This window comes from Heterobasidion irregulare (genome assembly GCF_000320585.1).
Source record: "Heterobasidion irregulare TC 32-1 unplaced genomic scaffold scaffold_03, whole genome shotgun sequence".
In the NCBI taxonomy this organism is placed as follows: Eukaryota; Fungi; Basidiomycota; class Agaricomycetes; order Russulales; family Bondarzewiaceae; genus Heterobasidion; species Heterobasidion irregulare.
In genome coordinates, this window is record NW_009258199.1 from 460,334 (window position 1) to 474,019 (window position 13,686).

Sequence of the window (13,686 nt, forward strand, 5' to 3'; positions counted from 1 at the left end):
AAGATATCTGGTTGGACCTAAAACCCCGCCAGATCATGATGGTCTGCGCGCGTCTGGGCGAGATTCTGGTCAAACTCTTCAATTGCCGCAGTCCCCTTCTGTGCTCAGAAACAAACGTCGAAGATTCACCTCCACACGCATCCACACATCCTGGTGGATGGAGAAGACCCGTTCTTCTATCTAAACCATTTGATGAAGGTCCGCTTGCAACAATGGAACCTCAGGAAGCCTTGACTTCGACACACGACTATTTGCTCGCCCTTTCCAAGCGCCCAGAGCGAGTCTTCGGCTCCACGAAAGACATTGATATTTCCGGCCGCGACACGGGCTGGCAGGATCACAAAGAACTTAGTGATATGGACGTAATTCTCCTGCGGGACACTTGGAACCGTCTAGGGTCGCTCATTCCCTACCACTCCGGCGGATTTTACATACCTGGCTCCCTCTCCCCTGAAGCGCGATACACGGCGTACTCTGTCCTCCAGAGCAAGGAGTTCGGCATCCGGCATACTGACATGCAAATGTCGCGTTTCGTCGTGCGGTGGGCGCGACCAGGCGACGAACAGAGTGACCTGACGCTGGCACTCACGGGATGGGAACATGCACACCGTGCGCCCTTGTGGTCTTGCGCGCGAATGCCCCCTTGGCTCATCCCGCACATACACCCTTACGAACTCATCACATGGGAGGGTCAGCGGAATGTCCGTCACTTCATCTTCCAGAGCATCTACCACAGCGATTTCATCCCGCGCGACGCAGCGTGGGAATGGATCGTCGCGTACGTTTATGGGCACACGGAACGGTGGTTCGAGGGCCTGCTCGGATCGCACTGGGCATTCCGCGACTCGGCGGAGGTGCTGCTCGTTCGATTGCGGGAGCACTGGCTGAGGGAGCGACCAGATGTGCCGTTTCCGTTGGAGGTGGGGGGCCCGTATCTCAGTGGTGTCCCAGTTCGACCGAATGTCATCGCAGAGCAGAATAGAGGAAGGACTCAACGTCGACCTGGTCGTGAATCGGGGGACAAGCCGAAGCTGCCACTGCCGCTGCCTGTTCCACCCGAGACCAATATGACCCTTGCTCAGATGCAGGCCACCTTGATGAAGCTGCGTGGGGACGTGGTGTACGAGCGTGTTCCATGGCCGGAGAAGGGTATTGGCCCAGATCCAAACGACGTGGATTGAATTGGAGAGGGAGGAGAAAACAACTCAGGTGCGTGGTTTTCTTGACATGGGTTTAAGAATGGCATTGAGGGGATTGAATATGACGATCTATAGCGATAATGTAAGGAATGTATGGATTATTGGATACCCTGTTGTAGCATACACCAGTAATGGCGGCAGAGATACGCTCTCCGAAGACGAACGACTTGCCATCCAATACGGCTTATCTGGCCTTCCAGATGAAGGCACTCAGCTATCAAACTCTGGGCCGCTCGGTGCTGCCATACACTTCTGATTCTAAGCCTTTGGTATACTCCACGGCGGTTGTGGGGAGAGGTAGTAGAAGGAGGTAAATTGACCAAAAGTCATCACGTAGATGATGCATGTGATAAGCGCCGTAGGCCCCTCACGTCAGCACCTTCGTCATGACTCCCAAGTTGACCATCGCACCTCGATCCTCCGTCAGCTTCAGGCCTTTAGGCTCATCTCTCTAGAGTGTATGATTGTCTCACAGCATATTTGTATACCATCAAGCCACTTATCTGGGCGTCAATTGATGCATTATGACATTGGCAGTCGATGTGCTCAGTATAGGTCGGTGGCTGAAAGCATTGGTCAGTGGCTGACTTCTTTCGAACTTTTGTTTCGCGATTTTCCCAGTACTGCGGCCGTCATGTGTCTGGCTTTGGCAGCTGAGAATTTCGGGGGAGGCCGAATCGCCGTGTTTGGTAGGTATAAATGGTCCAGCTGACAACGACGACGACGGCGACGCTTCGATGATCATGACCTCTCATTCTCAGCAAGATCAGAGAGCAGCAATGACCCTAACGGTTTCCGAACGACTCACAATGGTTCTCAGTGTCCTCTACTTTCGTGAGTCAGTTTTACCCGATAGTTGAATGTAAACCCTCAATAGAGGTTTGCAGCGTTTGCTCTCATACCCAAGGTGTTTAGCAAGGCTAACAAGGAGCGCACGTGGGCGAGAACATTCAGCGATTCTGCAATGCGAACACTTGTAGGTGCAGGATGGAACATACGACAGATGGTGTCTGTCATGGGCAGTACGACCCCGCTCTATGAGAAGTGGGCACGGCAAACAAAGTTGGAAGTGCTCTCGGATGAGATTAGTGAAGGAGCGAAGCTCCATTGGGTCGGTTCCAGGAAATATGAGCGCGTTTTTCTGTATTTCCATGGTGAGTACTCGTCATATGTCCTTCTGCATAAACACTGCGACCTGATGTGCGCGTAGGGGGCGGATTCAGTTTGCCCCTTAACCCGCAAGAACAATTAAACTTCCTTCATAAGGTCCAAAGGGACCTCCAGACATCTGTAGGAGATGTCGGCGTCATTGCCTTTGAATACTGTTCGTTTTTGTGCTCACATCCTCATCTGGGTCTCATCTTTCAATTATCCAGCTTTGACTCCCAGCTCTCCGTTCCCGACGCAGCTTCGCCAGGTCAATGCTGCAATCTCTTATTTAATTTCCAAGGGCACGGCACCTGCGAACATCATTCTTGGAGGCGATTCTGCGGGTGGAAATTTAGTCTTGCAATTTGCATCCCACATTTTACATCCTCTTCAGAACATCCCTGCGCCTGCAACGTCCGGTCCTTTAGGCGGCGCGCTTCTTATATCGCCCTGGGTCACCTTCGATGACTCATCGCCGTCATTCGCTGAAAATGACAAACTTGATACCACGAGCAGGGCAATTCTCAATTTTCTCGCAGATCTTGTTCGTCCAGGAATTACACCAGAGACCCGCGCATACTTTGAACCTTTCGCAGCCGACGACTCTTGGTGGACGGGCTTGGACAAGGTCTTTCATCGGATTCTCAGCACCGCTGGAAGCGCTGAGTGCTTGCGCGACCCGATCTTGGCGTTTGGCGAGACGCTGAAGAAGCACGTGGAGGACACGACAGTGGTGCTCGAGAAAAACGGTGTTCACGAAGATGTTTTGAGAGATTTTGGAGTAGGGCAGGGTGAGAAGAGCGATGCTTACAAGTTGGATATTGAATGGCTTTCTGATACGTTCAAGGGCCGGCGCTAGATTATAGGGTTTGTTAGCTCGCTTTGCTTTCTAAAACTCATTTCAACGTTGATCTCCCCTCATGCTTTCAATCTAATATACGATGCAGAGATGTATGTCACGCTGTCCTACCAATTTTATCGAAGTGGACAAAATCAGGAATCTTAGGATCTGTGCTTATCCCAGGCCGAGCGCTTCATGATGGTCATGCTCGTCTCAAGTGCCTCTCTCATTCAAGCTGTAGTTCAATCGTGACATTTACAATCAAAGATTTAGAATCACCTTCACAACCTCGCGCAGAGGAGCTTCGCTCCTCGTCGACTCAAACGATTCAGCCTACACACAAGTGACTTCATGTTTTTTTTGTTCGCTCGCTCAGCAAAGTCACGCAGCGCCGAGAATGTGTCAAGGGCATCTGATCCTCGTACTACGGAAGGAGTCAGTATGGCGCCGTCTAATGTGTAACTATGTGGGTGTGGGTATCATATAAGCGTCTATGGCCCTGCAATCGACTGATATGGATGTTTCAATGCAGATCAATTGACTGCTGACTTGCTTCAAGTGTCTTCTCTCTGTGTCAGCACTCCCAGTGGAGCAATCACATATCCCTTCTTTTCTGGCTTGTAAATCTGGTACGGATATGGTCGAAGCCTCGTATTGAAGGGCAGCGTCCGTAAGGTTCAACATTCCAACCATGCCGTCGTCTCATTCTCAACAAATCCAAAATGCAAATACAACAATAACTTTGTCGTTATTGGAACATATCACGATGGTGCTAGATCTGCTCTTTCTTCGTGAGTGATTTCAGCCCGCCCGCGTAGTGTCAAGGCTTCAAATTGTCGTAGCTTTTGTTGTCGTCCCAAAGCTCTTTGGGATCGCCAACAGGAAGCGCACATGGACGAGGGCCTTCGGTGATTCGCTATTACGCTTTGTAGCAGGCGCGGGCTGGAATATGCGACAGATGATCCATTTCATGGGCAACACAACCCTGCTGTACGAGAAATGGGCGCGGTAGGTGAAGCTAGAAGTGCTTTCGGATGATATTGGGGAGGGTGCGAAGCTACATTGGATCGGTCCCCGAAAGTATGAGCGCGTCTTTCTGTATTTCCATGGCAAGTTTTATCTTGTTCAATTATTTGCTGCGCGCTAAAACTTAAATGCACGCGTAGGCGGAGGCTTCAGCTTACCCATCAACCCTCTTGTACACTTGAATTTCCTGTACAGGGTCCAGAAGGATCTTCAGGCATCTGTGGGAGATGTCGGTGTTATTGCATTTGAATACTGTTCGTCCCCACGTTCACACTCGCGTCGCAGGCTAACACATCCTCTCATAGCTTTGGCCCCGGAAGCCCAATTTCCGACACAGCTCCGTCAATTCAACGCTGCGATCTCCTTTTTGATCTCAAAAGGCATCATGCCTGCGAACATTGTCCTTGGTGGTGATTCCGCTGGCGGAAACATCGCCTTTCAAATCGCGTCCCATATCATGCACCCTCTTCCAAACTTCCCTGCGCCTGCAACATCCGGTCCTTTGGCGGGCGCGCTTCTCATCTCGCCTTGGATCACCTTTGATGACCCGTTGCCATCGTTCGTCGAGAATGACAGGCTTGATACTCCCAACACCAACTTTTTCAACTTTCTTGCAGACCAATTCCGCTCTGGGATTACACCAGAGACTCGCGCTTATTTTGAACCTTTCGCGGCCAACGACTCTTGGTGGATTGGCTTGGAGAAGGTATTTCCACGCATCATATGCTCCGCTGGGGAGGTGGAGTGCCTGCGCGACTCGATCTTGGCGTTTGGAGAGACACTGAAGAAGTATGTGAAAGACACGACTATAACGCTCGAGAAGAATGGTGTTCACTTGGATGTTCTGAGATTTGCAGTAGGACAGGGTGGAAAGAGCGATGGTTACAAGGTGGACATCGAATGGCTTTCCGACACGTTCAAGGGGCAGCGTTAATTCTATGGTTGGTTTACCCACTCGACTTGTGATCGACTCCCACCTGATCACTCTCCTTCCGCTCTCAATCCAGTATTCGTCGTGTGCGGTCTGTACCTTCGTCGCATATGACGTTCGTTATAATGTGGTTGATATATCTGGGTGTCGTGGTTCTCCTACATATCTTTGTCCAAATCTAACTGACTGCTGTCGCCTCGCTCGAGCATGATCTCCACTAGGCGAGTTGGGAGATCAACTATTTTTTACCTCGTGACCCATGTTCACCGATCAGGTGATGACCATGGCATCCGAGTTTACAAGTATGCCGATTTCACTCCTCTCGCCCGGGCAATATCACGGCCACTGAGCCATCCGAGTTCGGATAAGCTACACTAATGCATTTGGAATACACGGTCTCATGATGCTCACAACGCGGAAGATTCATTTACCCCAACTGGCGCCGTCGATAATCCATGGGCAAATGCAGCATCAGAAGCGGTAAATATGTGCTGCTGACCCCTGTTGGTGGGTGCTCTTTGCGCTTCGTGTTCCGTTAGCTAGTAGACCGAAACACAACCAGCCGGCTTCTTCCATCTGCTCGTGGTTTATCCTGGTTATATCTGGAAGGTTACTATGTGACCGATGGGCTTGTATATAAAGAGAGACGATACCAGGAGGATCCAAAACAGCATGGCGTCCCGTGTCTCGCAGCATGAACCTGCTCCCCTTTTACTCTCAGAACGTCTTTCGGTCGCTATTAGCACCACTTATTTCCGTGAGTGATTTCGCCTCATGAGTGCATGTTATAGACTAACGTACAAATAAGCCTTCATAATTGCAATAAAGATTTTTGGTAAAGCCAATAAGAAACGCACATGGGCCAGGGCTGCCAGTGATTCTACGATGCGGGTTCTCCTTGGTTCAGGGTGGAATATTCGCCAAATTGTACACTCCATGGGAAGTACCACACCGCTCTACGCGAAATGGGCGCGACAGATGAAGCTGGAAGTACTGACCGATGAGGTTGACGAGGGAGCGAAGTTGCACTGGATTGGCCCTCGTCGCTTTGACCGCGTGTTCCTGTATGCCCATGGTAGGCATCCGATTCCTGTCAATCTTATCTGTCCTTCTGAACTCTTTACGTGCCATGCACGCAATAGGTGGAGGGTTCAGCTTGCCCGTGAAGCCCCATGAACATCTAAACTTTCTTCTTCAAGTTCAGAAAGATCTCGAAGCGAATGCAGGAGGCGTGGGGGTCATTGCACTCGAATACTGTAAGCTCACGTTTGCATTCCGCTGTTTCGTCTAACGTTCCCGTGCTATAGCTCTCACGCCTGATTCTCCATTCCCTACGCAGCTTCGCCAAGCCAATGCTGCCATTTCGCATCTCGTTTCTAAGGGTGTTGACACTCAAAACATCGTCTTGGGCGGTGACTCTGCTGGCGGGAATCTCGTCCTCCAAATTGCCGCCCACATTCTGCACCCACTCCCTGACATTCCTGCACCCCCAACATCCGGCCCCTTTGGTGGCGCATTTCTGATGTCACCATGGGTTACCTTTGACGACTCGTCGCCGTCGTTTGCCGAAAACGATAAACTGGACACTACTAGCGCTCAAGCTCTCAACTTCCTTGCGATGCATGCACAAACAGGTATCACACCCGAGACGCGCAACTATGTGGAAGCCATCACAGCCGACGAATCGTGGTGGACAGGTCTGGACAAGGTCTTCCTGCGCATTCTGAACACCGCTGGACAGGTAGAATGCTTGCGCGACGCGATCGCGATATTTGGAGAAACGCTGAATAAGCATGTGAAGGACACGACAAATGTGGTCGAAAAGAATGCTGTGCATGAGGACGTTCTGAGGGATTTCTCAGCTGGACAAGGTGTGACGAGTGAGAACTACAAACTGGATATAGAGTGGCTATCTGATACTTTCAAGGGGCAGCGCTGACTGTTTGTGTCGATGCTGATTTCGAAAACCTACCATGTACATGCTTCAATCTTCCCCTTGAAATCTGCGTGTATGATGTAGCATTATTTTGTACAATAGGGATTGTTTCTATCAGTATCCTTCAGTCTAATTCTCCGCGACAATCTCAAGGGAGAAGGAATTTTGATAAGTTCATCTGAGGTTCGACGCGTTACGCGTTCTCCATCACGTGCTGAGAATCCTGTAACTGCAGTGTCACTGCCCGCGAGATGAATTCAGATGCCTCTGAATTGAACTATGTCGCCAAGGACACAATTTGTGATCTACACAGTGAGCACAAAGATTTCCACACAAATATTGAGTTGACATTCGAAGAATTACAAGCTAAAAACAGTCATACGTTTTGGATCGCACCTTGTAAGTGGTACTAACTCAACATCAATAAAGCCCAGGAACTACTCTGTACGGCACCTTCGCTGCCCACGCCGTCCACTTGTCTTTGAACTGACTCTTCAGCAGCCCGTCTTCCTTCGGAACCCTCGTCATGATGCACATCAGCACATATGCCTCCATACCCACCCAAAACCCCGCATATGCTAATCCCCCACGTGTTTCCAGCCATCCGCCGTCGTAAAACCAGGACCCAGGCCCAAAGTGCAGCAGTAGAGTGCCGAGGACGCCAAACACGACTCCCGTATAGCTCGGGTGTCGTACGTAGGCGTACGGGCCCCATGTGACGAGGACATGCCCGTCTCGCAATGTGACCTCGTATGTGAACATACGGCCCAGCGTGCGGTAGCACCAGAGCCGGATCCAGCCGCTAAGCCACAGCATCGAGCATGCGAATAGGAAAGATAGTGCGATGCCCTTGCTCCAGTCACTCGCAGGCGCAAGGCGTCGCCCATACACCGAGACATCGTGATGCCCGAGGACGAGTCCCAGGTCGATGAATATGCTCATCAACACGGATGTCTGTCATCGCACGGTGAGCGCTGTTGATTATGATGCATATACATATTCTCATAAGCGACTGACCTTCCACGCCAACGCATGAATCCGTACGAAATTTCCAAACACCTTCTCCATGCCTGTCTTCTTCACCAGTTCATCAGGGGACGGTGGCGGATTCGGAGGCGTCAGAGAGAGCCATGCTCCAACTGCTGCAGAGATAAGGAATGGTACGCGGATCAAGGACATTTCGGTGTGGCCTCGCTGTCTCCCTCATCGTATCTGATTTTATGGACTTCAGATGATAAGGTAAGCTCCATCCTTGAGGGCCCACTGCATACACGAGGACAGCGTCCTATTCGCAGAACATCCGATGGAAGCGATCGGTGAGCGATGATAAAAGTTTTTCTCCATGGGACCTGTGAGCGATGCTCGTTCCATTTCGCGGCGACTCTCCAAAGGCCTCAGCCATCGCTTGGGACAGGTCTCCTTGGAGATGTGGCCTCCCAATTTATCCCTTGTGTTATGTCTACGCCTAATAACATAACATGACGAAAGCCTGTGACCGACCGAGAAGACTGACAAAGCGGGAATGTGGACATCGTTGAAGGCGAGGGGCGAGAATTGTGGAATGCAAGCTATCCATTCCAAACCAGCCCCTAAATACACTAGGTCCAGAACAGATCTACGTATTCAGCGTTCGTCAGGCATTTGTCTCAGCTACGTTTCCGTGCATGTTGCTGTCTAGTAGTGACAGCAGTCGAGAACGAAATGTCCTCATCCATGCGGAAGGGGATAGTCGTTCAGACGTTTGTAAAAAGGAGAACCACCGGAGAGATCCCGATCAGAAAGGTGTGTGAACAAACGTCGTGTATAAAGGGCGACACAAATGAAGCTCTCGGCTCTAATGAAACGCAATAGAAAGGATGCCCACAATGACCGCTACCGCCAACGCAACGCCGTTGAAATCTCGACTAGCCCCCGCTCCATTCGCATTTCCATTTCCTGTGCCGCCGGAAGCCGACGGTGCGACGGCAGACGCGGGGTTTGAAGCTGCGGCCGTACCGCTCGTCGTCGAGTCGGCAGTTGGCCCCTTTGTCAAGAAGAACGTGCCAGCCAAGGGGCTTCCCATGCCCACACTGCTTGCAAACGTGGTCAGATTGAAGCTCAGTCTCGACGCGTCGACGGACGCATTGACGAGGTCGAGAGCGGTGTGGTCGAAATTGTCCGGCTGAGGGAACAGGAGGATCGTGTACCTATGTAAGCAAACATGAATGATGGATGAATGATGGATCTTTGCCTAGCTCCTATCGCGTAGACGATCTGAGATCGTACGTACCGGTGGGCGTCAGAGCCGGCGGGCGGCGAGGGGTTTAGGTACGCCGTCAAAGGCACGCTGGCATTTACCAGTTGCGAGTGGTTGGACGAGCCACCGGCGACTTTGATGTCCCCCGCGAGGAAATGGCGGATTTGCGAAAGGGATCGATTTTGGGGCGTCGGGGCGTCGGGGTCAACCATTGCCAGAACGAACGTCTGCTCTGCCACGGAGTTGTCGCTGAACGACACAAAAAACTGGGGCTTGTTCGCCGTTTCTGCGAGGGGCTCGTTAGCACTGCAGCATAGGCCACGCGCGGCAGGCATGAGAATTCGGAACTCACGGTTCGCAGTCAATTCCATTCCGGGAGTGACGTGAACTGTGTCATTGGTGAACGGATCAACAAAGACGACGTCCAGGAGTGCCGTGGGGTCAAAACTGGGAATGACATCTGGGACCACTTTCGACGTCTCAAAGGCCGATTTCACGGTGCTCAGCGAGGCAGCATCGACCTGGGCTCCACCGGGCCGAATCCAGCATGAAAAAGCGAGAATAGCAAAGTACGACAGCATCTCCCAGGTGGGTCCGGCGAGCAGAACAGAGTGGAAAGCCGGCGGTTGATGGGTTCTGCCGCTGCGTGCGTGCGTGCGCACAGGATATATGTGGGCGCTCTCTAGCTTTGTTGATCGTCGCTTGCGTGCGAACGCTGACGATGCGGGTTCCATGAACGGGGATCAGAATTGGACACCACCCTCGCGGGCGCATCATCCACGAACAGTCCCAGAAGCTTCATACCCGATGTATCCGCTCAGCCCGAGCCTTAATAGATAGGACAAATCGACGATTATGCACAAACCCCTACGGAGGCGAGTGAAAAAGAATGCGACTTGCGCATGGATGGGTAGGTCATGGACCACATCTGGCATCGTGCCCAACGACATATTCTCCGACCTAGATAACAGCTCTCAGAAGCTGTCGACGCAAGGCGCCGAAAACTCGTTGCGCGAAATGGCTTGCCCTGAAGCTATCTCCAACAATCAGCGACTTACAAAGGCACGCTGTCAGAGGCTCCAGCCAGCCAGCCAGCGTTCGGACTTTGTGTGGCGCTGATTGTCACGACGTTTGTGGCGCGGCAATTGAAGCTCGCGCGAGGCGATCACATACAAAGCGGTCCGCTACAAACGGACGGCGTGGGCGCCCAGAAGGAACTAGCCGTAGCGCTTCGCCGCAGCGCCCTCGGCGAACCAGTCATCCCTCTTCCTGCTCTCTTCCGCTGTGGAAATATTGACGATCGTCGACTTGCTCTGCGAATCTGTAAAACAAAAAAGCGTTCGCCGCGATGAGTGGGCGACTGCCCGAGACAGGCTTGGTGTTGTTGTCCGCTCACAAGCTTCGAGAGCCTCCAGCCCGTTTTCCCTCCCGATCCCGCTCTCCTTCATGCCGCCCCTACACAACATATATTTGGTCTCCCGGTCTCGAAGCAAAACAGAAGAGGGATGCGCTCACCAGGGTGAACTGGGGTCGTTGCGATGGTGCGTGTTGACCCACACGAGGCCCGATTCTAGCTGTGCCGCGACGCGGTGCGCCCTCGACAAATCAGAAGTCCAGATGCCGGCCCCGAGCCCGTATTTGCAGTCGTTCGCCAGCGCAACGCCGTCCTGCTCACTCTGCACCCCAGCCCCATGGAAATAGAACGCAAACGCAAACGCAAATCTGCGCGTAAGCACGACTGACGGGGATCGATTCTAGCGGTCCGTGCGTCCTCACCTGGAAGCGTTTCACGACGACGACAGGGCCGAATATCTCCTCCGTCCAGATTTCGTCGGAGGTCGAGACGTCGGCGATGACCGTCGGGGGGTAGAAGCTCCCGTTCGAGAACCGGTATCCATCCAGCGCGGACTCGCCCGTCATGGGTTCTCCGCCGGCGTGGAGCGCGCCAGAACTGCGCGCCTTGACCATCGCGTCTATGCGCTTGAGGTGGTGAGTCGAGATCACGGTTCCCATTGTCGAACTTGGGTTCATCGCTGATATCATGATCAGTACAGCGCGGACTGCTAGAGTATATGGAGCTATGCCGCTTACGGTCGCCCATCCGCTTGGTGATGCTCTGTACTTTCTCGAGGAACCGGCTCATGAACAGATCGTACACCTCGGATTGCACGATGAGACGCGTGCCGGAGACGCACGTCTGGCCCGAAGCGACGAACGAAGCAAACGCCGCGCCGTTCACCGCAGACTCCACGTCAGCGTCGTCGAAGATCACGATTGGCGCCTTCAGAGCAAACGGTCAGTTCGTCTGGTGTAAGAAAGAATACGGACTCCTTACCTTTCCACCCAACTCGGCCGTGTATGAGGCCAGGTTGGCTCCGACGATGGCGCCTAGGGCGCGGCCTGTCGACGTGCCCGCCTGTGCACACACAAAAGATCGTATCAAAAGCCGACATCTGCACGACCGAACAGTGTGCTCACAGTGATGTCCACCTTCCGCACGAGCGGGTGGGAGACGAGATCCTTCCCCGTCGTCCTGCCGTACCCAGGAAGAACCGAAAGAACGCCGGCAGGCACTGGTCACATACGGTCAACACTCGGGACGTCGAAAGAGTGCCGAGGTGCGACGAACCTCCCACCTCCCGAGCCATCTCTGCGAATTCAAGAACGGTGATTGGGGCCAACTACGAGCCCGTTCAAGGACCAATCAGAATCGTTGTACATATTGTGAAAAAAAGAAAAAAGTCTTGAGTGTTACCTCCGAGGGCTTTACGATGACGCTGTTGCCAGCGGCGAGAGCAGGCGCGATTTTCTTCACAGCGATCAAGAGAGGGTGGTTGAATGGCTTGTATCGTAGCATGATTCAACGAGGGCATTCACGATCGCATAACATACAGCGACGCACCGTGATTTGCGCAACGACCCCTAGAGGAACCCGTTCGACATAATTAAGGAGCTGGCCGTGCGTGGGCGCGACATACGCCTGGTGGGTCCGCAACAGCGCGGCATAGTAGTCCCTGACCCGACGTCATCATCTCCGCGCCAAGCAAGCCGACTCCAAGACCGGGCGAAGGGACAGAACTCACAGCCATTCCGGGAGCCGCCCCAGCTGCGCGCGCATCTCCCTGATCGCGCGGCCGGTCTGCAGCGTCTCGATCTCCGCGAGCTCAGGGATGCGCGCCTCGAGCGCGCGCGCGAGGCGCGCGAGCACGGTCGAGCGGTGCTGCGCGGAGGCGCGGGACCACGCGCCGGACTGGAAGGCGGCGTGCGCGTCCTGGACGGTCTGGTGCACGTCGGCGGTGGAGGCGGCTTCGACGCTGCGGGGCGGGTGAGCGGTGACTGCCTGGATGGAACAAAAGGCGATCAGGCGCGACGTACGTGCAGAGGTCTTGTCCTGTCGCGGGGTTGATCACTGAGAACCTGGGCGGCGCGCGTGAGCGGGAACGAGTCTTGTGAAGCGACGGGGGTGGGGATAGCTACTCTTCTCGTCGTTCTGGTGCAGGCGCGCCCTTGGCTGTATGCACCGCGACAGGGCCATATCGAGCGCGGTGGAGCTTCCTGGTTTGAAAAGACTAAGTGGGCGGGCGAACGCGGTCAATACAGGGCAGCCGCCGCAAGGACTGCGTGCTCGGAATGCGTACTGCGTTTTGGGCGAGAGGGAAGTGACGCGTTTTGAGGACGTTCATTCCGACGTCGAGAGTGGCCGGCAGAAAGAGCAGCGTCGGCGGACGCGCCAGGCCCCAGCTAGCACGCACCGCATGCTCACAGTGCTTATCATCAGCTGTGGTTGCGCGCAGGTGCCACAGGAGTCCCGGACCGCCTCGGTGAACTGGCCCACGATGCACTCGCGACTCTGACCACGACCGTGTCCATCTCTCGCCCTCTTCTTGCATCGCATTGGGCGTTCTCACCAGCACTGATACTGAATTTTGACAAGTAGACGACGCCGAACCGCAATGGAATCTCCCCTGCTCGGGCTGTGGCACCATGAACCTTTGACCTGGTGAATTGCCCCAAGCCTGCTCTCGCACCTGCGCCGGCCACGCCGCACGAATTTATCTGCGTATATATTGTCCTGATTACTGTCTGAGGCCACGCTACGATTACACACAGCTCGAGATGAGTGTACAGTCTGTCTATCGCTGGACAGGTTCATGTGCAACAAGGGAACTTGTGGTATTGCCTGGCACAACCGCACGCTCGTGGCCATGGAGCCAAGGCTATGACGTCGCACGATTTTCTGCAAGGGTAGTGACGGTGGGAGGCGGACAGACATTCGAACGACGAACTCAAAGCGACGACAAGCGCCAGAGCAGGATGATGTTGCATATCCTGCTTGTGTTTTGCTGGCGAGAGAGGAGCATGTAGGCA

The 13,686-nt window shown here is 53.6% G+C and overlaps 7 protein-coding genes across 7 annotated transcripts; 4 read left to right on the forward strand and 3 right to left on the reverse strand.

Moving 5' to 3' along the window:
- Positions 1–212: 212 nt before the first annotated feature.
- Positions 213–1,181, forward strand: HETIRDRAFT_425366 (uncharacterized protein; the record flags this gene model as incomplete). The annotated part of the gene is made up of 1 exon (XM_009545179.1): positions 213–1,181. The coding sequence occupies one exon, from the start codon at positions 213–215 to the stop codon at positions 1,179–1,181; it is 969 nt and encodes a 322-aa protein (XP_009543474.1).
- Positions 1,182–2,202: 1,021 nt separating this feature from the next.
- On the forward strand, positions 2,203–3,207 carry HETIRDRAFT_47144 (Esterase/lipase/thioesterase; the record flags this gene model as incomplete). Its single annotated transcript, XM_009544909.1, has 3 exons — positions 2,203–2,353; positions 2,410–2,523; positions 2,576–3,207. 3 exons carry the CDS (start codon positions 2,203–2,205, stop codon positions 3,205–3,207), a joined length of 897 nt encoding a protein of 298 aa, XP_009543204.1.
- A 1,016-nt stretch (positions 3,208–4,223) lies between these two features.
- HETIRDRAFT_471997 (uncharacterized protein) lies at positions 4,224–5,816 on the forward strand (the record flags this gene model as incomplete). The annotated part of the gene is made up of 4 exons (XM_009545180.1): positions 4,224–4,269; positions 4,356–4,469; positions 4,521–5,156; positions 5,223–5,816. 3 exons carry the CDS (start codon positions 4,224–4,226, stop codon positions 5,147–5,149), a joined length of 789 nt encoding a protein of 262 aa, XP_009543475.1. The 3' UTR covers positions 5,150–5,156; positions 5,223–5,816.
- A 266-nt stretch (positions 5,817–6,082) lies between these two features.
- On the forward strand, positions 6,083–7,085 carry aes1 (hormone-sensitive lipase HSL; the record flags this gene model as incomplete). Its single annotated transcript, XM_009545181.1, has 3 exons — positions 6,083–6,221; positions 6,289–6,402; positions 6,454–7,085. The coding sequence occupies 3 exons, from the start codon at positions 6,083–6,085 to the stop codon at positions 7,083–7,085; spliced, it is 885 nt and encodes a 294-aa protein (XP_009543476.1).
- A 417-nt stretch (positions 7,086–7,502) lies between these two features.
- Positions 7,503–8,024, reverse strand: HETIRDRAFT_47639 (uncharacterized protein; the record flags this gene model as incomplete). The annotated part of the gene is made up of 1 exon (XM_009544922.1): positions 7,503–8,024. The coding sequence occupies one exon, from the start codon at positions 8,022–8,024 to the stop codon at positions 7,503–7,505; it is 522 nt and encodes a 173-aa protein (XP_009543217.1).
- An 892-nt stretch (positions 8,025–8,916) lies between these two features.
- HETIRDRAFT_170176 (phosphatidylethanolamine binding protein) lies at positions 8,917–9,899 on the reverse strand (the record flags this gene model as incomplete). Its single annotated transcript, XM_009545182.1, has 2 exons — positions 8,917–9,268; positions 9,352–9,899. 2 exons carry the CDS (start codon positions 9,897–9,899, stop codon positions 8,917–8,919), a joined length of 900 nt encoding a protein of 299 aa, XP_009543477.1.
- Positions 9,900–10,429: 530 nt separating this feature from the next.
- HETIRDRAFT_34134 (uncharacterized protein) lies at positions 10,430–13,013 on the reverse strand. The gene is made up of 14 exons (XM_009544865.1): positions 12,957–13,013; positions 12,796–12,887; positions 12,694–12,735; positions 12,402–12,632; positions 12,221–12,332; positions 12,074–12,160; positions 11,948–11,999; positions 11,797–11,891; positions 11,654–11,734; positions 11,410–11,599; positions 11,095–11,351; positions 10,834–10,994; positions 10,715–10,773; positions 10,430–10,639 (listed from the first exon to the last, which is right to left on the reverse strand). Exons 1-14 carry the CDS (start codon positions 12,999–13,001, stop codon positions 10,536–10,538), a joined length of 1,608 nt encoding a protein of 535 aa, XP_009543160.1. The 5' UTR covers positions 13,002–13,013; the 3' UTR covers positions 10,430–10,535.
- Between the last annotated feature and the right edge of the window lie 673 nt (positions 13,014–13,686).